General features: G+C 27.6%; 10 protein-coding genes and 1 long non-coding RNA gene across 15 annotated transcripts; 10 read left to right on the top strand and 1 right to left on the bottom strand.

Moving 5' to 3' along the window:
• The first annotated feature begins 111 nt into the window (after positions 1-111).
• Positions 112-2,197, top strand: LOC107067910 (4-vinylanisole receptor). Its single transcript, XM_015323835.2, has 5 exons — positions 112-1,145; positions 1,219-1,318; positions 1,382-1,492; positions 1,642-1,797; positions 2,095-2,197. Exons 1-5 carry the CDS (start codon positions 322-324, stop codon positions 2,146-2,148), a joined length of 1,245 nt encoding a protein of 414 aa, XP_015179321.1. The 5' UTR covers positions 112-321; the 3' UTR covers positions 2,149-2,197.
• Positions 2,198-2,568: 371 nt separating this feature from the next.
• Positions 2,569-3,884, top strand: LOC149031565 (uncharacterized). The gene is made up of 2 exons (XM_089175485.1): positions 2,569-3,404; positions 3,485-3,884. The coding sequence occupies exons 1-2, from the start codon at positions 2,569-2,571 to the stop codon at positions 3,702-3,704; spliced, it is 1,056 nt and encodes a 351-aa protein (XP_089031611.1). The 3' UTR covers positions 3,705-3,884.
• Positions 3,885-4,080: 196 nt separating this feature from the next.
• On the bottom strand, positions 4,081-9,705 carry LOC149031564 (uncharacterized). Of its 3 annotated transcripts, none has more exons than XR_016177605.1 (4): positions 9,578-9,705; positions 4,698-4,831; positions 4,386-4,455; positions 4,081-4,296 (listed from the first exon to the last, which is right to left on the bottom strand). It is a non-coding gene; the product is annotated as an uncharacterized LOC149031564 (long non-coding RNA). The 3 variants fall into 3 exon arrangements; XR_016177604.1 differs by lacking the exon at positions 9,578-9,705 and adding an exon at positions 6,666-6,820; XR_016177606.1 differs by lacking the exon at positions 9,578-9,705 and adding an exon at positions 4,925-5,175.
• Positions 5,139-7,100, top strand: LOC107067911 (odorant receptor 10). The gene is made up of 5 exons (XM_015323836.2): positions 5,139-5,995; positions 6,078-6,177; positions 6,311-6,421; positions 6,617-6,772; positions 6,926-7,100. The coding sequence occupies exons 1-5, from the start codon at positions 5,190-5,192 to the stop codon at positions 6,977-6,979; spliced, it is 1,227 nt and encodes a 408-aa protein (XP_015179322.1). The 5' UTR covers positions 5,139-5,189; the 3' UTR covers positions 6,980-7,100.
• LOC107067912 (odorant receptor 13a) lies at positions 7,165-9,382 on the top strand. The gene is made up of 5 exons (XM_015323837.2): positions 7,165-8,328; positions 8,690-8,789; positions 8,880-8,990; positions 9,103-9,258; positions 9,329-9,382. Exons 1-5 carry the CDS (start codon positions 7,517-7,519, stop codon positions 9,380-9,382), a joined length of 1,233 nt encoding a protein of 410 aa, XP_015179323.2. The 5' UTR covers positions 7,165-7,516.
• A 247-nt stretch (positions 9,706-9,952) lies between the features above and the next one.
• Positions 9,953-12,553, top strand: LOC149031563 (odorant receptor 13a-like). The gene is made up of 5 exons (XM_089175467.1): positions 9,953-11,320; positions 11,390-11,489; positions 11,574-11,684; positions 11,771-11,926; positions 11,995-12,553. Exons 1-5 carry the CDS (start codon positions 10,509-10,511, stop codon positions 12,046-12,048), a joined length of 1,233 nt encoding a protein of 410 aa, XP_089031593.1. The 5' UTR covers positions 9,953-10,508; the 3' UTR covers positions 12,049-12,553.
• Positions 12,551-17,559, top strand: LOC107067913 (odorant receptor 10). 2 transcript variants are annotated; one of them, XM_089175470.1, is made up of 5 exons: positions 12,551-13,341; positions 13,730-13,829; positions 13,959-14,069; positions 14,431-14,586; positions 17,403-17,559. In XM_089175470.1, the coding sequence occupies exons 1-5, from the start codon at positions 12,551-12,553 to the stop codon at positions 17,454-17,456; spliced, it is 1,212 nt and encodes a 403-aa protein (XP_089031596.1). In that variant the 3' UTR covers positions 17,457-17,559. The 2 variants fall into 2 exon arrangements, 1 of the variants encoding a protein (XP_089031596.1); XR_016177598.1 differs by lacking the exons at positions 12,551-13,341; positions 13,730-13,829; positions 13,959-14,069; positions 14,431-14,586 and adding an exon at positions 16,970-17,322 and having other exon boundaries at positions 17,403-17,535.
• LOC107067914 (odorant receptor 10-like) lies at positions 15,874-17,492 on the top strand. The gene is made up of 3 exons (XM_089175442.1): positions 15,874-16,663; positions 16,729-16,828; positions 17,164-17,492. The coding sequence occupies exons 1-3, from the start codon at positions 15,888-15,890 to the stop codon at positions 17,386-17,388; spliced, it is 1,101 nt and encodes a 366-aa protein (XP_089031568.1). The 5' UTR covers positions 15,874-15,887; the 3' UTR covers positions 17,389-17,492.
• Positions 17,560-17,827: 268 nt separating the features above from the next.
• LOC107067915 (uncharacterized) lies at positions 17,828-22,611 on the top strand. Its single transcript, XM_089175445.1, has 6 exons — positions 17,828-19,008; positions 19,081-19,210; positions 19,277-19,338; positions 21,966-22,065; positions 22,169-22,276; positions 22,439-22,611. Exons 1-6 carry the CDS (start codon positions 18,194-18,196, stop codon positions 22,601-22,603), a joined length of 1,380 nt encoding a protein of 459 aa, XP_089031571.1. The 5' UTR covers positions 17,828-18,193; the 3' UTR covers positions 22,604-22,611.
• On the top strand, positions 20,654-21,850 carry LOC149031562 (uncharacterized). Its single transcript, XM_089175471.1, is given in 2 exon segments — positions 20,654-21,320; positions 21,323-21,850. Coding segments are annotated over 2 exon segments (930 nt in total). The 5' UTR covers positions 20,654-20,830; the 3' UTR covers positions 21,763-21,850.
• Positions 22,612-22,632: 21 nt separating the features above from the next.
• On the top strand, positions 22,633-25,345 carry LOC107067916 (odorant receptor 10). Of its 2 annotated transcripts, XM_089175484.1 has the most exons (4): positions 22,633-24,212; positions 24,447-24,546; positions 24,620-24,730; positions 24,822-25,345. In XM_089175484.1, the coding sequence occupies exons 1-4, from the start codon at positions 23,398-23,400 to the stop codon at positions 25,002-25,004; spliced, it is 1,209 nt and encodes a 402-aa protein (XP_089031610.1). In that variant the 5' UTR covers positions 22,633-23,397; the 3' UTR covers positions 25,005-25,345. The 2 variants fall into 2 exon arrangements, 1 of the variants encoding a protein (XP_089031610.1); XR_016177599.1 differs by lacking the exon at positions 22,633-24,212 and having other exon boundaries at positions 24,377-24,546; positions 24,798-24,998.
• The last annotated feature ends 60 nt before the right edge of the window (positions 25,346-25,405 follow it).

The raw sequence follows: 25,405 nt of genomic DNA, 5'->3' as shown, positions 1-25,405 counted from the left end.
ACCAAAATAATAAAAAACTACCTAACATTTTATTATTAATGTATTATTATTGTAAAAATTATTTAAATAATTTTATAATACATACGGAGAGAAATCTGATAAATCCTAGAACGTAAAGTATACCCTAGAAGGTTATTATTTACACTGACGACAAGCTTACAACCCTTTGAGTCCTGGACGAGGGAAACAACCCGACTGAAAAACGCTTGCGCAGTGAGTTGAATTCATGTAAGGTAAGAAGAGACAGGTAAGCTTTGTACGATTGAATGTGGTGAATGGTAAGTTAGTTGCGATCGAGTGGTCGTTTAGATATAATCGATCATGTCTAATGTAACAACGTCCATGAACAACAACGTTATCGTGAAAGAAGATAATAATAATCGAGAAGAGATGAATTTGAACGTTCAATTGAATCGTTGGATATTAAAATCGATCGGTGCATGGCCTAAATCATTCAACATTTCGTATAAACAAATTTTTTTGCACAGATTAAGTAACGTTATTTGTTATGGTCTGATTATATTTTTGATGATACCATGTGGATTATATTTATCGTTTGAAGTTAAAGATACTTACGACAAAATACGTTTAACCGGACCATTGAGCTTTTGTTTAATGGCAATAATCAAATATTGTGCATTGACGTTAAGAGAAAATGATATTCGTCGTTGCTTGGATTACATAGAATTGGATTGGAAACAAGTTCGACATCTGGAAGATATTAAAATTATGAAAAATAATGCAAATATCGGTCGTCGTATTGTAATCATTTGTGCAATTTTTATGTACAGCAGTGCTGCATTTTATTACATAGCTGTACCTTTTGCAAAAGGTTTAGTTATTGAAGATGACACCAATCTAACTTACAGGCCACTCGTTTATCCAGTTGCAAGGATCATCGTTGACGCACGTCGTACACCAATCAATCAAATATTCTTTGGCATACAATGTGTTTCAGGATTTATCGCTCATTCGATTACGGCAGGTGCTTGCGGACTTGCTGCAACATTTGCCATGCACGCTTGCGGACAATTGCAAGTCATTACGATTTGTTTGAAAAATTTGATTGACGGTCGTCAGGATTCTTTTGATACCGTTGAACAAAGGCTTGCTGATATTATTCAACGTCATGTTCGTGCATTGAAGTAAGTCAAACTAAAATGAAAAATTTATTTAACAAAACTTATTTAAATAATTTTGATTTATTTTTTTTTTCAGTTTTATTTCGCTTACAGAAGAAGTGTTGAATGAAATATCACTGGTCGAAGTTGTTGGTTGTACTTTGAATATTTGTCTACTTGGATATTACTGCATCACTGTAAATAATTTAATAATAAATTAATTTATTATTTGTAAGCGTATTAAAAATAATTTTTTACAGGGTTGGCAATACAACGAAACTATGGGTCGTGTAACGTACATCATACTATTCATATCAGTTACTTTTAATATTTTTATATTCTGTTACATAGGTGAACTACTTGCCGAACAGGTAAAATTACAATCTTATCCTTTGAATTATATTAAAATACTTCAGTTCAAGATTAGTTTTTTTTTTTTTTTTACTTTTTCTTTTTATTTATAAAATTAAGATAGTAATCGATCTATATCACAGAATAGTCAAAAGAAATCCTGTAACAGTGCCAAAAAGTAGGAGAATGTTCCTACATGATTGACTGGTACCGATTACCATGGAAAAATATTCGTAGCCTTGTTTTGATCATTGCAACCTCCAATTCATCGAAAAATCTAACCGCAGGATATCTCATTGAATTATCTTTAACTAGTTTTGGTGATGTAAGTATAAAATTATAAATCAATATTATTTTGTTTAATAAATCTATGTTCCCCCTCACCCCCCCTCCCAAAAAAACAACAAATTTCACAAATTTATTGAACAATGTAATACATCATATCTATGGGGAAAAAGTTTCTTCGTATTTCAACGATAAATAATTTTTAATTTCACATAACAATACAATCTAAAAAATTTTACACTTTTACATTAAAATACGAAGAAAACTTTATCACTGATTCAACAATTCATATTTTGCACCTTATCAAATATATATTTTATATATTTTTGTTTTACAGGTTATCAAGTCGTCACTCGCATACTTGAACATGTTGAGAACGTTGACCGAATAATAAAATGAAATTAAAAGATAATTATTTCAAGATCAGATTTAAAGACAAATTTTCTTAATGGTAAAATAAAAATGTAAAATAATATTAGAAAAAAAAAACTAGAAAAATCATTGAAGTATCTCATTCGACACAAATTAAAAAACAATGTTCATCCTGATATACTACTATAACCATAGTAAATCTAAAAGTAATAGAAAAAAAAACTTGATTGTCTTAAATCCGTAAGCAACGAAATCGCGAATATCGATCAGCGTGACTAAAACTACTTTTTATTCTTATTAATTCTGTCCAGCTACGAAAAAAAAGTATCGTAAAGCGCAAGCGTATAGATTAGGCATTAAGGGTGGTTGTAGAAGGAGGGTGGTGGTGAACATAGAAGAGAGGGTAGAAACATAAAAGATAATTGTCAGTCAGTAGCCTATGTGCTTCCGTAGAAGAAGAATCATGAATGAATTGACAACAGATTCTCATGAAGCAGTTAACAAAATGAATGTTAGTTACATCAATGACAACGAGTATAGTGTTCAATTGATACGTTGGTTATTAACGTCAATGGGTGCTTGGCAATCGTTGAAAAAACAAAATTTCTTACAAAAATTACGTTCTATGATTATAATCATAACTTCATATTTTTTAATATGCTTTACATTGATACCATGTACGTTGTATGCAATCATAGAGGAAGATAATTTGCAAACTAAAATGAAAGCACTTGGACAAGTGAGCTATTGGCTAATGAGTACAATAAAATACAGTTATATTTTGTATCATCGTGATAACGTGCAAAGATGTTTGGATCATATTGAAAATGATTGGCGTATTATTACAAGATCTAAAGATCGTGATATTATGTTAACACATGCTAACAAAGCACGTTACTTTATTCTTATTTGTACGAGTTTCACATATGGTGGTGTCATGATGTATTCACTCGTACGAGGAATGACACTTATTCCCGTTGTTATTGAAAATCGTACGATATTTTTACATCCCTTGCCCTGTCCATGTTACAGTAAATTAGCCGACACCAGATTTCATCCTACATATGAAATTGTTTATACATTACAATTGTTTTCCGCTATTATTACCAGTTCAATCGTCGTATGCGCTTGCAGTTTAGCTGCCGTTTTCGTAATGCACGCTTGCGGTCAATTAACCATAATCATGGCATGGATCAAAGATTCTTTCGTTGATACCATTCGTTCAAGTAATTATCAATTAACGGATATCGTTAGACTACATGTTAGAACATTGAGGTACCAAAGTACACTTTAATTATTAACATTTATATTAGAATTAAACGTGATACACGAGGAAATTCATTTGTTCGTTACAGTTTTATCGATTATATCGAAAATGTGATTAATCGTATATGTTTGGTCGAACTTTTGGGTTGCACTTTGAATATGTGCTTGTTGGGATATTTTTGTATCACGGTATGCCATCAATTTGATGTAATAATTCTTTACACGATTCTTATGTCAACTTTATTCCATGTTGTTTCACTGAAAAAAATTTCGTCACGTAATTATCATCGTTATTTTTTTTTTATATGATTCATAGTAAAGAATATTAATTTACAACTACGTGTTGTAACATTAAAAAACACTTTTAAATATAATATATGTATATATATATATGTCAATTTTGTCAATGATATTTCACAATAAGAAAAAACTATAAGCACGGATTTTATAAAAAAAAAAATTTTATCACTTTACGTTTTTAAGAATATGTTTCGTCAATTTTTTTTTTTGCAGGAATGGGAGAATAACGATACAAAAAATACCATAGGATATTTTCTTGTATTTGTTTCCATGGTTTTCAATATTTTCGTGTTTTGTTTTCTTAGTGAAAAACTTTCGGAACAGGTAGTAATAGAGTTTGATTATTTTTGTTTTTTATTTTCTTTCCATTTTTTTTTCATTATGTAATTAAATTCCTTTTAATTTTTTTTTTTTTTCATTGAGTTGTCCTAATTTAGGATAAATTTGATTATTTTTGATTGAATATATCAAAATTAGATTTGTTGATAGTGCCTTCGAGTAGGTGAAGTCGCTTATGATTGCGATTGGCAACTACTTCCTGTCAATACTGCACGGGGATTTATTTTAATTATACTTAGATCCAATTCCGTGGTACGATTAACTGCAGGAAAATTTATGAAATTATCCATTATCACTTTTGGCGATGTGAGTAATAATTAAACAATAATAAATAAATAATATGTGGCTTACAATTAATCTGATAATATATGTTCCTTAAATGTTTTAGGTAATTAAATCATCTGCTGTTTACTTCAATATGCTACAAAAAATGACGTAAAAATTGTTAACGTAATTTCATATTAACTTTATACACACCAAAAACAAAATTATTAGAATAAATTAGGTATTGACGTTATGACAAAAATTTCTATAAATCATAAACGCAATTTAAACATATTTTTTTTATGTAATAAAGTTTTAATAAAGTTATTTTCATGTTTTTCTTTTTTTTTTATATCAATTAAAAATTAAAAAACTTATATACAATAAAATTATACTCACACATACGGTGTATTATATTGAAACTTTGTTTTTAACAAATTTGCAATACTTTGAATACACTCGATTTAAAATTAATACCTAATTAAATCCCATCAATTTTATTTTATTAAATTACCACCAACAAATTTTGCAATCTGTAACAAATATAACAAAAATATTTTATTAAAAAAAAAAAAAAAATAAATCAAATTTTCAGTTTAGTTAAACACTAAAAAGATTACACTCACAGACATATCATTTGAAATAAAAACAAATCAGTCAATTGAAAGATTATTGTTCTCTTTGTATGGTCAAAGCACGTATGGTTGTCCATAAGAAAATAACCGATTACTAATACCACTACAACATACATTAAAACTTGCGCAAGCGCTATAACCATAGACAATGATAATAATAATAATAATAATAATAATCGAAGTAAGAGATACCTATAAGTAAGTCCTGCTGATAAAACTTAAGTTTCAGTATTACGAAGGTTTTCATAACTCGATCATGACGACTACTATCGATAAAATTCACCTAAATCATAATTATAAAGCTGACATTAATTATAGTTTGCAAGTTAATCGTTGGTTATTAAAACCAATTGGTATTTGGCCATATCCTAGGACAGCATCAATCAGAATTAAACTATTTTCATTAATTTTATTCCTAACGTGTATTGGAATTTTAATATTTTCAATAATATCGTGCGTATTGAATATTTTATTCGAGGAAGAAGATCCAGAAGTCAAATTAAAAACAATTGCACCTTTAAGTTATTGGTCATTATCGTTAATCAGATATTGCACACTTTTGATAAGATCCAATGATATTCGTAGATGCGTTGATCGCATAGAAATAGATTGGCAAATGATCAATAAAATCGAGGAACGTGAAACGATGTTAAATTGCGTCAAAACTGGACGTTTCATCGTATGCTTCAGTGCAGTTTTTATGCACGGTGGTATATTTGCATTTAACATTTTCAAAGGTATTACACCTGTAATCGAATTAGTTGGTAACGTCAGTGTATCCATTTATCGATTACCTTATCCATTTTATAATGAAATTTGGGATACCAGTTATACAATGGCACATCGAGTTATACTTTTGTTACAATTTATTGTTACGTTTATTGTTAATTCTGTCAGTGTTGGAGCTGTTGCTATTGCAGCTATGTTTGTCATGCACGCTTGTGGTCAATTAAATATCATGAAATTATGGTTGGAATCATTGGTAGATGACATTGATTACAAATATGAGTCAACTCAAAGGAAAATTGGTGTCATCGTTGTTCATCATTTACGCGTACTCAAGTATTTATTTAAAAAATATGTTTGCTGTAAAATGGAAATTTGAAAAATAATTATTAATTTTTTTTTGTTTTTTTAATTACAGTTTTGTCACATGGATAGAAAAAACATTAAGTTTTATATGTCTCGTTGAAATATTTGGCTCGGTGTTCAATATGTGTTTTTTAGGATATTATTGCATAAAAGTAGGTAAATAATTATTAATTGTTTTTTATTTTTTGTCAAATAAATAATTCTTCCATGTAATATTTTAAATGTAATTTTAGCAAATTGTTTGACTTTCTTTCGTTAGAATAGTTTTTTTTAATTCTTTAACAGCAATTTAATGAAAACGAATTTGGAACGACTGCTATTTATGGTACAATATTTGTATCCGTAGCTTACAATATTTTTATATTTTGTTACATCGGTGATATTCTGTCGGAACAGGTAAAAATATCATTTTATTATTATTATTATTATTATTATTATTATTAAAATTTTTTTGAACATTATTTCAATAAGGATTATGCAAACTACTTAAAAGTACAACGCACGTTTTTAAAAACATAAAATTTATTCTGCACACTTCTGACATAATTTTTCTATTAAAATGTTTAATTTAATTTCTATTGAATTTAACAGTGCAGACTGATTGGTATAAAAGCTTATTTAATTAATTGGTACAGTTTACCTGGAAAATCACCATTAGGTATAGCACTGATCATATTAAGATCATCTCGAGTAACAAATCTCACTGCTGGAAAAATTATTCCCTTGTGTATGGAAACATTTAGCAACGTAAGTAATTTGTATAATAAAATATTATGTATAACTCAATCAAATTTATCCTAAAAAACATTTTTTAAAAATGTTAAATTGTGACAAAAAATTATTATAAAATAATATAACAAAATGTCATGAAAATTGTATTAAAAACAATTATTGTTTCAGGTCGTCCAAACATCATTTGCATATTTAAATATTTTACGTAAGGTTGTGGTCTAAAAAAAAAAAATAGAAAAGATACTCACGTATAATTATTAACAAATAAAAACATAAAAAACAAAATTAGATGTAAATGTTAATACATATTTAAATTATAAAATAAAATCAATAGTGTGTTCGAATAAAAATGTGTACACTAATTAAAACAATATTATACAAATACACTTATTACCTTTAAATTGCAAACAAAAATTACAAACAAATTTTTTACAGGTACAATTAAAATTATCCCTTTAATCTTCAGTATATTTGTAATAAAATGTAAACACCATAAAAAGTACGTGATACGTTTTAAAAGGAAATTTCTTTTCAATATTTTTACTTTCTTGAAGAAAATTACTTTAACACGCATATATACAAGCCCTTCGAAGGGAAAAAGTAAACTAATCAACGGAAGGACAAAACTACACAATAACTTCCCCACAATCCTTTCATCGTAATAATTGCACATGCGCGAGTAGAATCCTAAGGGAATCAATCAATCTAAACATAAAAAAGGTTTGTCAGTAAGTACGTTGTTTCCGTACGATTAACATCATGATGAACAAACCCATAAAATTATCTGAAAACAAAATAACTACGAAAGATTGGAATTATAGTATTCAATTGAATCGTTTGTTTTTAAAATCAATCGGTGCTTGGCCACTTTCGTTAAGCGTTACTTTCATAGAAAAAATGATTTCAATTGGTTTGACAACTATTAGTAGTTGTTTGATAGGATTTTTATTGATACCATGTGCACTGGTCACGTTTCTTGGTCGTGAGAGTAGCTTAGATGCTAAAATTAAGATGATAGGTCCACTTAGTTTCTGCGTTATGGCAGCTATCAAATATTACATTTTAACGTCACGTGGAATAACTATAGCAAACTGTATCAAACATATTCGTTCTGATTGGGAACGTGCTGCAAATTTTCAAGACGATCGTAAAATTGTTATTAAGAATGCAGAATTTGGTAGATCATTGGTCATCTCTTGTGCAGTTTTCATGTACGGTGGTGGAATATTTTATTGTACAGTTATGCCACTTTGTGCTAAGAGAACTGAAATTATTGATAATCAAACGATAAGAGTACCATCATTTCCGATTTATCGTAAACTCATCGATCCACGAAGCAGTCCTTATTTTGAGATCGTACAATTTCTACAATGTTTAGCTGGTTACGTTATTTATTCCGTTACCATAAGTGCTTGCAGTTTGTTATGCATATTCGTCATGCATGCTTGTGGACAATTCAAAATACTCAAAACGAAATTGGACGATCTCGTTGCTTGCGAGAAACTAAATAATTTTCATTCGTCCAATAAATTATTGGGAAACATCGTTGAATATCATTTACGAATACTCAAGTGAGTTAAACTTTGTTTGAACACTTTAATGATCGCTCACACAACATTTGTATGATGAATTAATTAATTTGTAACAATTGTTAAGTACCATTACACGTTGTTGAATATTTTAATAATTACCACACAAAAGAAAAATATTAAATTTGTTATTAAATTGGTATTATTTTTTGTTTGTTTTATGTGTAAGTTCGCATATGTTGTATTATTTCGTGAATTTTGAACAAATTTATTTCAATTAATTCTTCAAAAATATTGCCAACATTTGACTGCGTAGTTGCGTGGCCATTGAAGTGTTAATGACGATTGCATAGTCTTGATAAAAATTATTTATGAATATAATTTCAGTCATAATTTATATTAGTTTTATATCTCGGATCGAAGAATTGTTCAATGAAATTTGTTTCGTTGAATTGGTTGGATGTACGATGAATATTTGCTTTTTGGGATATTATTTGATAACGGTACGAAAATGACAAATTTAATGTTTGTTAAAATACTTTAAATTTGTTTAAAAACAATCGTCAAACTTTGCAACGTTCAATTTCTTTCAGGAATGGGAACATAACGAAACAATTGGAACTTTGACTTATTGTACATTGTTAATATCATTTACTTTCAACATTTTCATACTTTGTTACATCGGTGAACTTCTTGCTGAACAGGTATGCATATTTTTTTTATAAATTTTTATATTTAATTATGACGTGCATTTCGTTACTTGAGTAATCTTTTACGAACATAATGCACAGCTGAGCTGTTCATTTCATTTGACAGTGTGAAAATGTTGGTATGACTTCTTACATGATAAAATGGTATTGTTTGCCAAAAAGAAAAGCACTGGACTTGACACTTTTAATTGCTGTGTCAAATTCCCCGTTAAAACTGACAGCTGGAAAATTATTCGAATTGTCATTGGCCAGTTTTTGCAGCGTGAGTAATACAATTGTTTTAAACGTGTTATTTTCTAATTTTCTATTAATTGTTAATATTTAATGTTTAGGTTATCAAGTCAGCAACAGCTTATTTAAATTTGTTACGTACTTTAACTAATTAAATAATTTGATTATGAACAATTTGTAATTTGTCATCTACATATTTAAACAAACAAAAAACAAACAGTTATTTGCAACATAATTTTACCCATAAGATATTTGTAATAATCGATAAATAATTATTTTTATTAATGTTCTGCAATATTAAAATAATTATGTTTGTTTTTAAGTCTAATTATTTAAAAAAAAAAACTTACGATTGTCAGACGACACTGAACTCACTGCTGGAAAAATGATTTCCTTTGATATTGCAACATTCAGCAATGTAAAAAATTTGTACAACAACATCTGTAAAATATAATTAAATTTATACTAAATATATTTTTAAGATATCAACATTTACAAACATAAATAATGGTTAATTTAAAAATTAGTATAAGTAATATAATAAAATTATATTTAAAAGATTATTGTTTTAAGTCATCTAAACATCAATCACATATTTAAATTTGTTACGTAAAAATGTTCTCTAAAAATTATACAAATAAAATCTACAATCGGACATAAAATTAAAAATACAAGTAAAATTTGAAGTAAAAAAAAATCAAAACCAGAACATTATTATAATTATGAAATTGCAATGATAGTGAATAAATAAACGCGTGTGTACTTTATTTAAGAAAATATTATACAAGTATCTATCACCATTAATTTTAAATAAAAATTGGAACGAATATTCGACAGGTATAATTAAATTAACCCCATCACGAATGAACCCTTTCTTCTTCAGTGTATTAAAAAAAAATGTACGAATGTACTATGAATGAAGTATGTTACACACGAATGAATATTTTTGTCAGAAAACTTAGTACCAAATTTTCAACGAACATTCAAAGTTTTTTAAAGACAATTATATCAACACGCATGTAACACGCCCTTCGAAAAAGAAGTGCTATTAGTATTTGTAATGTTACCTTTCCTCGTCACGCATATATACGCCTACCGAAGTAAAAGAGTAAACTAACCAACGGAAGGACAAAACATTTCTATAAAACTACACAATAACTTCCCCAATCCTTTTCATCGTATGGTTGCACATGCGCGAGTATAATCTTAAAGAATCAATCAATCTTACTAAGCATGAAAAAGGTTTGTCAGTGAGTACGTTGTTTCCGTACGATTCGCATCATGTTGAACGAACCCACCACGTTACCTGAAACCAAATTAACTACGAAAGATTGGAATTACAGTATCGAATTGAATCGTTTGTTTTTGAAATCAATCGGTGCTTGGCCACTTTCATTGAGCGTTACTTTCCAAGAAAAAATGATTTCAATTGGTTTGACAACTATCAGTAGTTGTTTGATAGGATTTTTATTGATACCATGTGCACTGGTAATGTTTTTTGGTCACCTGGGTAGTTTAGATGCAAAAATCAAAATGATAGGACCACTTAGTTTCTGTTCAATGGCTGCAATCAAATATTACATTTTGACATCACGTGGAATTGCTATTGCCAAATGTATCAATCATATTCGTACCGATTGGGAACGTGCTGCCAATTTTCAAGACGATCGTAAAATTGTTATTGAAAATGCTGAATTTGGTAGATCATTGGTCATCATTTGTGCTGTTTTCATGTACGGTGGTGGAATATTTTATTGTACAGTGATGCCACTATTTTCTAAAAGAACTGAAATTATTGATAATCAAACGATAAGAGTACCATCATTTCCGATTTATCGTAAACTCATCGATCCACGAAGCAGTCCTTATTTTGAGATCGTACAATTTTTACAATCCTTAGCTGGTTACGTTATTTATTCCGTTACCATTAATGGTTGCAGTTTGTTATGCATATTCGTCATGCATGCTTGTGGACAATTTCAAATTCTCAAGATGAAATTGGATGATCTCGTTTTCGGTGAGAAACAAACTGATGGTAATTCTTCTGACGAACGATTGAAAGATATCGTTGAATATCATTTGAGAATACTTCAGTGAGTTGAATTTTTGGATATCGTGAATTAACTGAAATTAGAATTATTTTGTTAATCGATTTTAATTAGTTTTATAGCTCGAATTGAAGAATTGTTCAATGAAATTTGTTTCGTTGAATTGGTTGGATGTACGATGAATATTTGCTTCTTGTCATATTATTTGATGACGGTACGAAAATGACAAATTTAATGTTAGTTGAAATACTCTGAATTTGTTTAAAAACAATCGTATTGTTTTGCAATTTTTTTTCAGGAATGGGAACACAGCGAAGCAATTGGAACAGTCACTTATTGTACATTTTTGATCTCATTAACATTTAACATTTTTATACTTTGTTACATAGGTGAACTTCTTGCCGAACAGGTATGCATTTTTTTTTTTTTGATTATTATGTTACATAAAATTTTGTGAATATTTTCTTTTTCATATACATTGAATATTTCGTACAGTGTAAAAATGTTGGTGTTACTTCTTACATGATAAAGTGGTATCGTTTGCCAAAAAAGAAAGCACTCGATTTGACACTTCTCATAGCTGTTTCAAACGCCCCATTAAAATTGACAGCTGGTAAATTTTTCGAATTGTCATTGGTCTGTTTTTGCAGCGTAAGTAACATTTTCCATTAAATATTTTTCCACATGATTTTCTATTAATTATTATGTTCAATGTTTAGGTAATGAAAACATCGGCAGCTTATTTAAACATGTTACGTACTTTCACTAATTAATCAACTTGACGTGGATTACCTGTGATTTATTGATCACTTAAAAAAAGAAAAAGAAAGAAAAACAAAAATACAAACATTGCAATTAACAAAATATTTTGTTTACGACCACTCAACATTTTTATTATATTCTATTGTGTAACGTAATAAAATAAAAAAAAATACAAATATTTAAAAATAATAGGTTTGACTTTACTTGAAATAATATTGACAAGTAAAACTTACAAATTACCGGAAGACTGTACAATGCAGTAGCAAGTAATTGAGCACAGTTACGAGTTATACTAACGAAAGTCATGTGAGATAGAAAGCAAGAAATCCACCTACTCGTAGTTGTAGTCAATCACCACCTGTCATAAAGCACCGCCCCCTTTATATTGCGTTTGCGCATTCATTCCCCATTCGAATACAACAACCTGTTACTATAAGGAAAAAAAAATAATAATAAGAATTCAATTGTATAAAGTTTCAGTATGTAACGTTTTGATCATAGAGAATAGTCAGCATGAAATGGGCATCAATTCAAAATCAAAATTACAAAAAGGATTTGAATTACAGTATAGAATTGAATCGTTTGTTGTTGAAACAAATAGGTGTTTGGCCAGCACCCATAAACGTATCTTGGATGGAAATAATATTGTATCGTATAATAAATATAATATGTACATCCTTGATTGGTTTTTTATTAATATCCGCGTCTCTTTACATTTTGGTGGACGAAAAAAATATAGAAATGAAATTGAAAACAATCGGACCGATAAGTTTTTGTTTAATGGTATTAGCAAAGTATTGGTTATTTGTAATACGTGAGAAAAATATTAATCGTTGCGTAAATCATATGGAAACCGATTGGAAAAATGTCAAACGAGAAAGTGATCGACAAATTATGATAGAAAGTGCACTTTTTGGTCGACGTATCGTCATTGTATCAGCTGCATTCACTTACAGCGGTGTTTTTTTTTATCAAGTTGTGTTACCCCTAACATCGGCCAAAGTTGTCATTGGAAATTATACTTTCAAACCGTTAGCTTATCCCATGTCAAAGATTTTTGTTGATGCTCGTCAAAGTCCAGCAAATGAATTGATGATACCATTAGAATGTTTATGTGGTTTTGTTATGAATGCAGTAACCGTAGGGGCTTGCAGTTTGGCTGCTGTATTTGCATTACACGCATGTGGTCAATTGAAAATCATGATGTCTTGTTTGGATAATCTTGTCGATGGTAGACCGGATGAAAATGATACTATTAATGATAGATTAACCGATATTATTCAACAACACGTACGTGTTCTCAGGTAAAATATTTTTTTAAATATTTATTTGTTAATTAAAAAAAAGGACAAGAAAATATTGTGGTAATTTGGGTTAACAATTTTTTTTATATTTGACTATTTCAATGATGTTAAATTAAAATAAATTTGATTATATCAACTATGTTAAATTGTTGTTTAAAATTGAATAAACTAATAGGAAAATCTTTTTTTATACCATAAAAATTGAAGAAAAAGTGACCACAAATTATTGAATTAGTTGATGTTAAAGTACCACAATAATTTCTTCTACGATTATGCGAATATTTTATTCAATATTTCACCTGTAATTTAATTTGAGAAAAAAAAATAATTATCAGTGATTTTAAATTCTGTAGATCGTTTCGTATTTTTTTGTTTTTTTTTCTTGCAGTTTTGTTGCATTTACCGAAGAACTTTTGCAAGAGATTTCCCTCGTTGAAGTTTTAGGATGCACATTGAACATATGTTTGCTTGGTTATAATCTTATTGCGGTATGCTTGTAGATTATTATTATATTTATTTTAAATTGTATTCCCCTTTTTTTCTCTCATTATTTTTCTTCTTTCAATTTCTGAAAGTAACCACCAAAAATGTAACAATTATTTAACAATTTTTTACAGGGTTGGGATAAGGGAGACATGGTCTCTGATTTGACATATATCGCACTGATAATATCTTTTGCATATAATATATTTATATTTTGTTATATTGGTGAACTTCTTGCTGAAGAGGTAAAATTATATACAAATTTATATAATTTTACGTGTTAGTGTAATTAAAAAAGAAAAAAAAAACAAGAAACGAAAGATAACAAATTGTTTTCTCAAAAACTAATTTTCAATTTTTACTCTAATTAAAAATTTTTTTAAAGAAAGAGGAGTAAGGAATTCGTCTAAATTTTGATAAATGGAATATTGTAATTTATTTTAACTTTTGTTTAATAATAAAAAAAAATCATTCAAAATTATTGTGCATAATTTTTGTTGAGAAAACAATTCGTAATTATTTAAAATTATCTTAAATATAAATTGAAATGAAAGAAAAATTGCAAGAAAAAAAAACTGGTTAAATGATAAAATATTATACAATTAGTGCAAAAGGGTAGCAGAAGCAACATATATGATCGATTGGTATCGAATTCAAGGGAAAAAAAGTCTTGCGTTACTTTTAATTATCGCAATGTCGTCGTCCTCGATAAAATTAACTGCTGGAAAGTTTGTCGAATTATCGATCAGTAGTTTCGGTGACGTAAGTAATTTAAAATCAAAATAATAAAATAAAATAAATTTTATTACGAATTTTGGAAATGTATTCAAAATCATAGAAATATTTCAACAATAATAATAATTATTATTATTATTATATTCGTGTAGGTGATCAAAGCATCGGTTGCTTATTTAAACATGCTACGAACTGTGACAACTTAAAGAAATTTTCAGAAAATATTTGAAAACGAATAAAACAAGAGTAATCGAGATCATACACATTATTAAATAGTTGTATGGAATTTCTTAGTAATTGAAAATTAGAATTTTTCTAGAAAATCATAGTCAAGTTATTTTCATGTGATAATTTATCTAAATGACATAATTACATTTTCTTGATAAAAATAAAATATAAAAAAACCTGTGATTACAAGATAAATAAAATATTATAAAAAAAAACAAATTTATGAACAACACTTGTATGAAAGAAATTTTCATACACGTTTTTAAATAAAATTTATCTAATAATTTCTATAAGATTATTTATCATAAATTAAAAACATGTTGATATTAATCAATCAAATTGTTATAAAATGAGCATAATATAAAATTAAACATTTACAATATTAATCCGTTTATTTTTTTTATTTCTATTCCCATTATTACCTAATATTAATTTAATTGTTTAATAAAATATTTCTAAAAAAAAAACGCGATAGAATACATCACTGAATTATGAAAAATAAAATCAAACTATAATAAACTTTTTTCACTAACTAATAAAAAATATAAAACGATATATTAAAAATAAACTTACTTGATGAATCAATTTGAAGAAGAAGAAAACAATTTAATATTTTTCCAATAAATTAAATTAAACATAAACTTAAAAAAAATATATTTATTACACGATTAATTAAATAAATTTATCGAGAATAAAAATATTAAAAACGTTCACACATTTAATCGAAACTAAATCAAATAATATATAATAATAAAAATAATGCAATGTGTTAATTAAACAAAAGTAGAAAATAATAAAATTTAATCAAACATTGAAGAATTATTTAAAAAATAAATATTACAATTCACGATTTATCTACGATCAGTATAATACGGCTTAGACGAATAGAAATGAGGGTAAAACTCTTTCGAAAAAAGAAAAAAATAGAGAGAAGACAAAACGAACGATGTTGATTCGCGCACGCGCCATAAATGGCTTTTAAATAGATCATTAAAAGGAAGCAAAACTATAAAGTCTTCAGTTCTACCTCAACCAATAACGAGAGTAGTTCATTGTTATCAAAGTTATATATATAGAAAGAAAGAATTAGCATAAAACAAATGTATAATCAAAATTACAAAGAAGATATGAAATACGCGATTAAATTAAATCGTTGGTTATTAAAACCAATTGGAATTTGGCCTAAAACTGTGGAAACATCGTTGATCGAAATAATATTATCACGAATGATCAATTTATTTTGCATTTTATTTATCAGTTTTTTCTTTTTTGCCGCGATTATTTATTTAATCGTAGACGTGCAAGACGTACAAGTAAGATTGAGCAAAGTTGGTTCATTAACATTTTGCGTTATGACGTTAACGAAATATACTTTATTGATAATCCACGAGAAAGATATTAAATATTGTTTAAATTATATGGAAAATGATTGGAAAAATGTTAAACGTATCGAGGAAAGACAAATAATGATCGAATACGTTGATTTTAGTCGTCGTTTGATCTTAGTTTCTGCAGCTTTTGCATTCGGTGGTGTTATCATTTATCGTGTAACAATTCCATTGTTCTCACCAAAAATTGTTGTTGGTAATTTATCATTCAAACCATTAGCCTATCCAATTTCCAAGGTAATCATGGATACTCGTCAAAGTCCGACCAATGAGATTATGATTTGTTTGCAATGTTTCGTTGGTTTGGTCATGAGTGCAATTACGGTTGGTTGTTGCAGTATGTTAACTGTTTCAACTATGCATGCATGTAGTCAACTGAAAATTTTAATGTCTTATCTGAATTATTTGATTACTGGACGATCAGATGAAAATAATAATATTGAGGAAAGATTGAGTTATTGGGTACAACGACACGTACGAATTTTAAGGTATGTTTCATGTGTAAGTGTGTGTGTATGTTAATTGATTTAAATGATTATTTTGTGGTTTACAGTTTTGTATCATTTATACAACAATTTTTACAAAACATTTCTCTCATCGAAGTATTAGGATGTACGTTAAACATGTGCATGTTAGAATATTATTTGATCATGGTGAGTTAATGATATTTCTTTATTTTATTTTATTATTAATTATTAATTATTTTTGTGTTGAAGGGTTTGAAAAATGATAGTTTGTTTCATACGATTACTTATACGATATTAATTATATCTTTTGCATACAACGTTTTTATATTTTGTTACGTTGGTGAAATACTTAGCGATGAGGTAATGTTAAAAGTGATTTAAATTAATAGCAATAACGATGCTACAATAAATACTTACTTGATTGATCATTTGTATTTTTCTTCTTTTTTTTTTTTACAAATAGATATAAAATCTGAGATTTAAACCTTTACAATAAAATAACAAATGAAAATATATTCCAGTGTAGAAAAGTAGCAGAAGTAATTTACATGATCGATTGGTATCAATTTGAAGGAAGAAAAGGATTAATTTTAATATTAATCATCGCAGTATCGTCCTCATCTTCGCACAGATTAACAGCTGGAAAATTTATCGAATTATCTATAAGCAGTTTTGGTGTAGTACGTTGTATTTTTTGTTTCATTGTAACATTTATCGAAATTTTCAATACACAAGATAACACGTAATATTTTTTTTACAGTTGGTAAAGACGTCATTCGCATATTTGAACATGCTTAGAACGTTGACTTCCTAAAAAAATACACAATTATAAAATTTAAACTTCAGTATGCATAGAAAAATATCAAAATGAATTAATTAATATTAACTATCGTTTAAATAAACAATTCTTTTTACTATTTGCATGAAACAACGGTATTAATGATTTTTGTCCTATTTGAATTTTAATATCAATTTAATAATTTGAAATTTAATAATTTTATAGTATATTGTATAATATAAAAATTTAATATATATATAAAATAATTATATTATTATAATAATATAAATTATATAATTATAATAATATGAAATAATAAAATGAAATAATTTTATATGATATAAATTTAATAATATGAAATTTTATAATTTTATATAATTATTACCACCGTAATAAATCTGAAAAAATGTACGAGAATGTTTATCGAATGACGACGAGTTGAAAAAATTCACTGTTACAACAAAAGTTAAATGATTATGGTAAAAGTCATCGAACTATTTCATGATCTCGATAAATACCACGTCAACGTACGTACACACAGTCACTCGTATAAAGTATAACTGCGTTATACTGAAAGGACAAACCTTTTCTACCTATAATTTCTCCCCTCTCTTAAAAGTAAAAGAAAGAAAATAAAGGAAACTCTAACTCACGCACGCGCCTGAACATTGTGGGTGTGTGCATGATGTTACATTGCTCGATGAGTTCAGTTATGTCTTCACGACTAAGAAGGGTTGTTGTTATATCAGTTTACATATCGATCATCGAGAATAATGGCAACTGATAACACAAAGAATCGCAATTGTTTATCAATTAAAAATTTGGATTACAAAAAAGATTTAAATTACAGCATGGAATTAAATCGTTGGTTGTTAAAAGCAATAGGAATTTGGCCTACAACTGAAAACGCTAGTTTATTCGATATACTATTGGCAAGATTTTTAAATTTATTTCATTCGTCATTGATCGGTTTCATTTTAATTAGTACAATTTTATATATATTATTGGACGTAAAAGATATACAAGCTAAATTAAGCAAAATAGGACCGGTAACGTTTACAACAGGAAACCTGATTAAATATTGGTTATTGATATTACACGGTAATGAAATCAAACGTTGTTTGAATCATATTCAAGTTGATTGGAAAGATGTTAAACGTCAGGAGGATCGTCAAATTATGTTAGAAAGTGCACAAATTGGTAGACGTATCGTTGTAATATCAGCATCATTTGGTTTAGGTGCTTTGTTTTTGTATCGTGTTGTAGTACCTTTAAATTCACCTAAATTGGTATCAGGAAACTTAACGTTCAGACCATTGGCATATCCCGTGTCTAAAGTTATCATCGATGCACGTCAAAGTCCAGCCAACGAGTTAATGCTTTTAATTCAATGCATTTGTGGTTTTATCACGAGTGCAATAACAGCTGGTTCGTGCAGTTTCGTTGCCATTTGTTCTTTACACGCTTGTGGTCAATTGAAGATTTTAATGGGTTGGTTAAATCATTTGATCAATGGATTTCCCGAAGAAAATGATTCTGTTGATAACAGATTGAGCGATATTGTTAAAAAACACGTGCGAGTGTTAAAGTATTACATCGTTTAATTTAATATTTTTTTTCTATTTTTTTTTCTCTCTCTTTCTGATTTTGTTATTTGCAGTTTTATCACTTATACGGAAGATTCGATGAACGAAATATCTCTGGTTGAAATCTTAGCATGTACTTTGAATATTTGTATGGTTGGATATTATATGATCATGGTATATTGTATTTTTTTGTTTGTGTGTTTTTTTTTTTTGTATTTGAATTATAATACGTTGCTTTTGATATTTATGGTATTTTCAATTTAATTTCAGGGATGGAATCATGTTAATGCGATTAATTTATTCGCTTATGTTACACTACTGACATCATTTATGTTCAATATATTTATCATTTGTTATATCGGTGAACTACTTGCTGAAGAGGTACGATTAAATGATACTAAATAAAAATGATTAAATCATTTCAATTAATTACAAATTGTTGTCTTATTATTTTATCGAATTGACCAATAAGTTAGTGCAAATTTTTGTTGAATCTTTTTAAACAAAATAATTACATATATTTATTGGTTAATTTAATATTTAATTTATATTATAAAATTGTGAAATATGAGAATTAAATGGATAGAAAATAAATTTGAATGTTAGCAAAGAAAAAAAAAAGAAAAAATACGAGTATGAACGATGCAATGAAAAAGATACCTAAGTTTGTTTAAATTATTAAAAAAGAAGAAAAGAAATGTAACGTGCGAACTTAATCATGTAAAATAGTGCAAGAGAATGGCAGAATCGGCTTACATGATCAATTGGTACGAATTGAAAGGAAAAAAAGCTCTAAGTTTAATTATAATCATTTCAATGTCCATATCATCGAGCAGACTCACTGCAGGAAAATTCGTCGAATTATCTTTGAGAAGTTTTGGCGATGTGAGTATTTCCCACCCTGTAAAATTTGTATTTTACAAATTATATTATTATAATTTTTATTACTAAACAAACAACAAATACGTGTGCCACAGGTTATAAAAACTTCGGTTGGTTACTTGAACATGCTTCGTGCTGTTACATCATAAAAAATATTTAGAAAGAAAATTCATTTATATTATCATAGTTAAAAATATATAAAAATAAAAGTTATATTATAAATATATCTGTTAACAAAAATACTTTGTTTTATTGATATACTACATTATTTTTTTCTTTTCTGCTATAAAAGTAATCCAATAAAAATGTCAAACACTTTAAATTAACACATTTTGCGTGGGTGGCTACTAAATTCGTTTTTTTATTTACTAAAAATATTATTTTTATATTTATATTAATAAAATTATAAAATAATATTTTTAGTAAATAAAAAAACGAATTTAGTAGCCACCCACGCAAAATGTGTTAATTTAAAGTGTTTGACATTTTTATTGGATTACTTTTATATATATATATAAATAAAAAATATTTTTAATTTATATAAAAAAAATTTATCTAAAAAATAAAATAAAATATTTATATTATAAAAATTTACAATAAATATAATAAAATATTTATTTAATAAAAACAAAACCTATAATATTTAAAAATTAAAATTATTTTATGCAAAAGGAATTTTGCGTTAGAACTGTAAAACTTTGGCTGCAAAGTATCCAAGCAAAATTTGTTAACTTATTACATTAAAAAAAAAAAAAAAAAAAACAATAGGAAATACTTTAAAATAAATTTTTTTACTCACAATTGTAAACAATTATTCTAAACACGTACACATAACTTGACCATTCAGTTTCAAAAACATATACGAAGTAATCAACCTTACCCTACATTGAACTCCCCTTTGAACTATTTTTTTTAGAATCAGAGTGGCGCACGCGCTTAGAAATGTTCCACTACTTTAAAAGTAGTAATAGTAGTAGTAGTAGTAGTAGTAGTAGTAGTAGTAGTAGAAGAAGAAATATTCCCAAGCCCTTCAGTACAAATCGATCCTTAGCGATGACAAGTCTAAATCCATCTGACATCCTTCAAAATCCGAACGAACATTTAAACAAATATTACAAACAAGATTACAATTACAGTATCGAATTAATACGTTGGTTATTATTACCGTTCGGTGTATGGCCCGAATCAAATGATACGAAAAAATTCAATAAATATTTATCAATATTAAAAAATATACTTTGTTACAGTGTCATTTTATTATTAATCACCGTATGCAGTATTTACACGTTCATAGATTTGCACGATTTTAAATCGCGAATTAGAATGACCGGTTCAATAAGTTTTTTCATTATGGGATTTATAAAATATACTTCATTGTTAATTAAAAAAACTTATACCAAAAGTGGTATAGATCTTATCAAAATGGATTGGAAAAAGTTCGTTATAACGAGGATCGTCAAATCATGTTAGATTATGCTACATTTGGTCGTAGATTGATTATAATTAGTGCACTTTTTATGTTTGGTGGTTCATCAATGTATCGTTTTATCGTACCAATTTCAACCAAAATAGTTGCTGATAATATTACGTATAGACGTTTGGTTTATCCTATACCAAGTATAATGTTTGACGCTCGTCAAAGTCCCATCAACGAGCTTATGATCGTTATTCAAGGTTCCTTAGGAATGGTTGTTAATACAATAACTGTTGGTGCTTGTGGTATTGCTGCTGTTTTCGTTATGCATATCTGTGGTCAATTAGAGGTGTTGATTACCTGGTTAAAATATTTAATAGATGGACGTGTCAATCAAAATGAAAATATGAAAGAACGTTTGGCTGAAATTGTTAAGAAACATGTACAATTGTTAAGGTAATTTCAATGGAAATTAAATTTGTATTCAACAAAGTATAATCAAAAAAAATATTGAAACAATTAATACACATAAGTGTTGTTAGAAACTTGCAATTATTTTTAGTATGGCACAATTATACTCTTGCATTATTAAATTATTAAAACAAATAAATCAGAAAATATTTATTTAGTTAATTATATGTTTGGTCTTTTTTTTTTTTACAGTTTTATATCGTTAACAGAAAATTTGTTAAATGAAATATCCATAGTAGAAGTATTTGGATGTACTTTAAATATGTGTCTTCTTGGTTATTATACTCTTCTCGTATGTATATATCATTTATTATATTTAAAAAAAAAAAATCAAGAAATTAATTTATTTCATTTGATTGAATATCATTTAATTGTTAATTGTATGATTTATTTAGGATGGTATAAGTGATCCTTTACGAACTATGGCATGGTTTACACTGCTCATATCATTTGGCTTTAATATTTTTATATTTTGTTATATAGGAGAACTTCTTACGGAACAGGTAATCAAATTATTCAAATTCTTTGCACGATCTTGCAAAAAGAAAATGTCGCAATCGAAAAAAAAAACACTTGCGAAACTCTTGCAGCTATCCCGAGAGCAATATATGTTTTACAAATTGTAAATATAATCTATATGATCATGAAAAGTAATCTTATAACAGTGCAGAAAAGTTGGTGAGGCATCTTATATGATCAATTGGTACAGATTACCTGGAAAGGAAGGTTTGGCCTTGAAATTAATAATATCGATGGCCGCATCATCCGGAAGATTTTCTGCTGGAAAATTTATTGAATTATCTTTATCCAGTTTTGGTGACGTAAGTTAAACAAATATTCCAAATCATTATAAACCCGATACAATTCTATTAAATTTAATTATATTATAAATAAAAAAAAATTTTATAATTACTTACAGGTGATCAAAGCATCGGTCACGTATTTAAATATGCTACGAACAGTCATTTCCCGGTTATCCTGAATATTTTATTATTGTAATATAAGATTATTATTCTTATATTTAAAAATTGTTAATTATTTCATAGATTGCACATATACAAAAAAAAAAAAAAGAAAAGAAAAATAATAAATGATTTTCAATAAATCATTATTCCATAAAAAGTACAAACATAAATCGTTACTAAGGTACATATATATGAAAGTATTTTCATTCATAACTTTCAAACTGACATCATCTATTCGATGACTTAGATCTGAAAGAAGGAAAGAAAGAAAAAAAGTTTAATCCATAGAAGAGTTACATACACGCATACAAATACTTAAACTCCATTCACCGAGTAAATTTCTAGAAAGTAATCCAGGATGATTCCCTGGTACAAGTTATTTCCACTTTTCAACCCCCACATCACAATAGAAAAGTTCTTCCCTTTTATATCCTCCCATTTACCCACTTACACGATAATAACTTATCCACATACACATACACATACATACATAGTTCTTCCTCTATTCGCATGATCGAGTAAAAAATGTGAGGAACGTGAAAAGGTAAATGCAATAATTGCGCTTGCGCGTCTTTTAACAAAGTTGTGGTAGCAAAGAGATGTGAGACATTTTTCCCATAAGTGACTTTCAGTCGGTCTCGTGCACGCAAACCGTCATAATGCACGATCGATTAAACATCAACCGTGAAATAGAAATAGAAAATATTCATTATCAAAAGGATATTAAATACGCGTTACAATTTTGTCGTTGGGCTCTTAAACCAATCGGTATTTGGCCATTGATATATCCAGGTGCTACGAAAAAAGAAATCATTGTATCGATTTTTCTTGGTATCACATGTTTTACATGTCTGTGTTTCGTCCTGATACCATCCGGATTGCATACATTGATCTACGAACAAAATATTAATATTAAATTGAAATTATTCGGACCGGTTGGTTTTTGTCTAACGTCAACTATCAAATATTGTTATCTTGGTATCAAAGGAATCGCCATTGGTCGGTGCATATATTATATGGAAAAAGATTGGAAATGCGTTAAGGATCAAAATTATCGAAGGATTATGATGAAACATGCTACGGTAGGTCGTAATCTTACCATACTATGTGCCATTTTTCTCTACAGTGGTGGTATGTCTTATCATACAATAATGCCGTTGTTCTCGCGTCAAAGGATTGATGAAAATCATACGATAAGACCTTTGACTTATCCTGGATACGATAAATTTGTTGAATCCCAACTTAGTCCAACTTACGAGATCATTTTTTTTACTCATTGTGTATATGCTTTGATCACTTACAATATTACCACAGCTACCTGTAGCTTGGCAGCCACTTTTGTTAGCCATATTTGTGGTCAAGTACAAATTATCTTAGCTAGATTGGATGACCTCGTTGATGGTAAAACAAGTAAAAATACTTTGGTCGCTGATAGAATGGCTATTATTATTCGGGATCATGTCAAAGTACTTAGGTAAGATATTTGTGATTTATATATTTCAAATAAATATTGAATTTTTATTATATCTTAATCTGATAAATGCAAGTTAAAGAAAAAGTAATATTATATATTTTTAAATAATTATTATTTCTTAGAATACTAAAAATTTAATGTTTATATTTTTCTACTCTGATAAATGCAATTATCAACGAACAAAATAATAATTTTTGAAAATTAATTTTCATTGAAACAAAATAATATTTATAGATTTTCTAAACAAGTTGAAAAAGTTTTGCGAGAAGTTTGTCTGATGGAATTAGTTGCATCGACGTTGATTATTTGTCTTCTTCAATATTATTGCATGACGGTAATTATTAATAAAATTTTGTTTACTTATTATATTGTTAAAAATTGTAAAAATTGATTTTTTTTTTTTCTAGGAATGGAATAATAATGACACCGTTGCAATTCTAACGTATCTTATACTTTTAATTTCTTTCACGTTTAATATTTTTATATTCTGTTACATCGGTGAGCTGCTAGTTGATCAGGTATTTTCACCTGCAGTTTATTCATTTCTTTATATTTTTTTTTTTTATTATGTAATAAAAACTTTAGGTTCTAAGCGTTGAACGCTAACAGTGCAGAAAAATTGGTGCAGCATCCTACAACGTTGAATGGTATCGTTTATCTGACAATAAAGGATTAGATCTTGTTTTGTTGATTGCTATTGCAAATTATCCACCTAAAATTACCGCTGGAAAGATTTTCGAGTTATCTTTGTCAACATTCGGTCGTGTGAGTACTCAAATTTATTATAAATAATAAATGTTTCCATTAAAAATATCTCATGTTTATTCTAAAACAATTTGTTTATTGATTGGATAAAAGAAAAAAGAATAAAAATGTTGCAGGTTTTAAAATCATCGGTAGTTTATCTGAACTTGATTCAAGCGGTAGCAGAATGAAATTACGAATGTTACAAACATCCAAATATAAAATAAACGTCGTAGTTTTTAATCTGTAAAAATAATAATTAAAAAAAAATTATGTTGGTATTTAATTTTTTGTTTGTTTTTTTTTTAATATCCGAAAACGTGCGTATGATATAAAATGTGTAAAAAAAAAGGTTGTTGTAACAATTATAATACAAACATTTTACAAATTCTAAACTCCTTTTTTACATATTAACAAAAATACCTCAAAGGATCACCGAATATAAAAAA

Source organism: Polistes dominula, unplaced genomic scaffold (assembly GCF_049000335.1).
Source record: "Polistes dominula isolate Pdom_NZ unplaced genomic scaffold, Pdom_raw_medaka contig_17, whole genome shotgun sequence".
In the NCBI taxonomy this organism is placed as follows: Eukaryota; Metazoa; Arthropoda; class Insecta; order Hymenoptera; family Vespidae; genus Polistes; species Polistes dominula.
The sequence above is the reverse complement of the archived record's forward strand: the minus strand, read 5'-3'. Positions and strand labels throughout refer to the sequence as shown.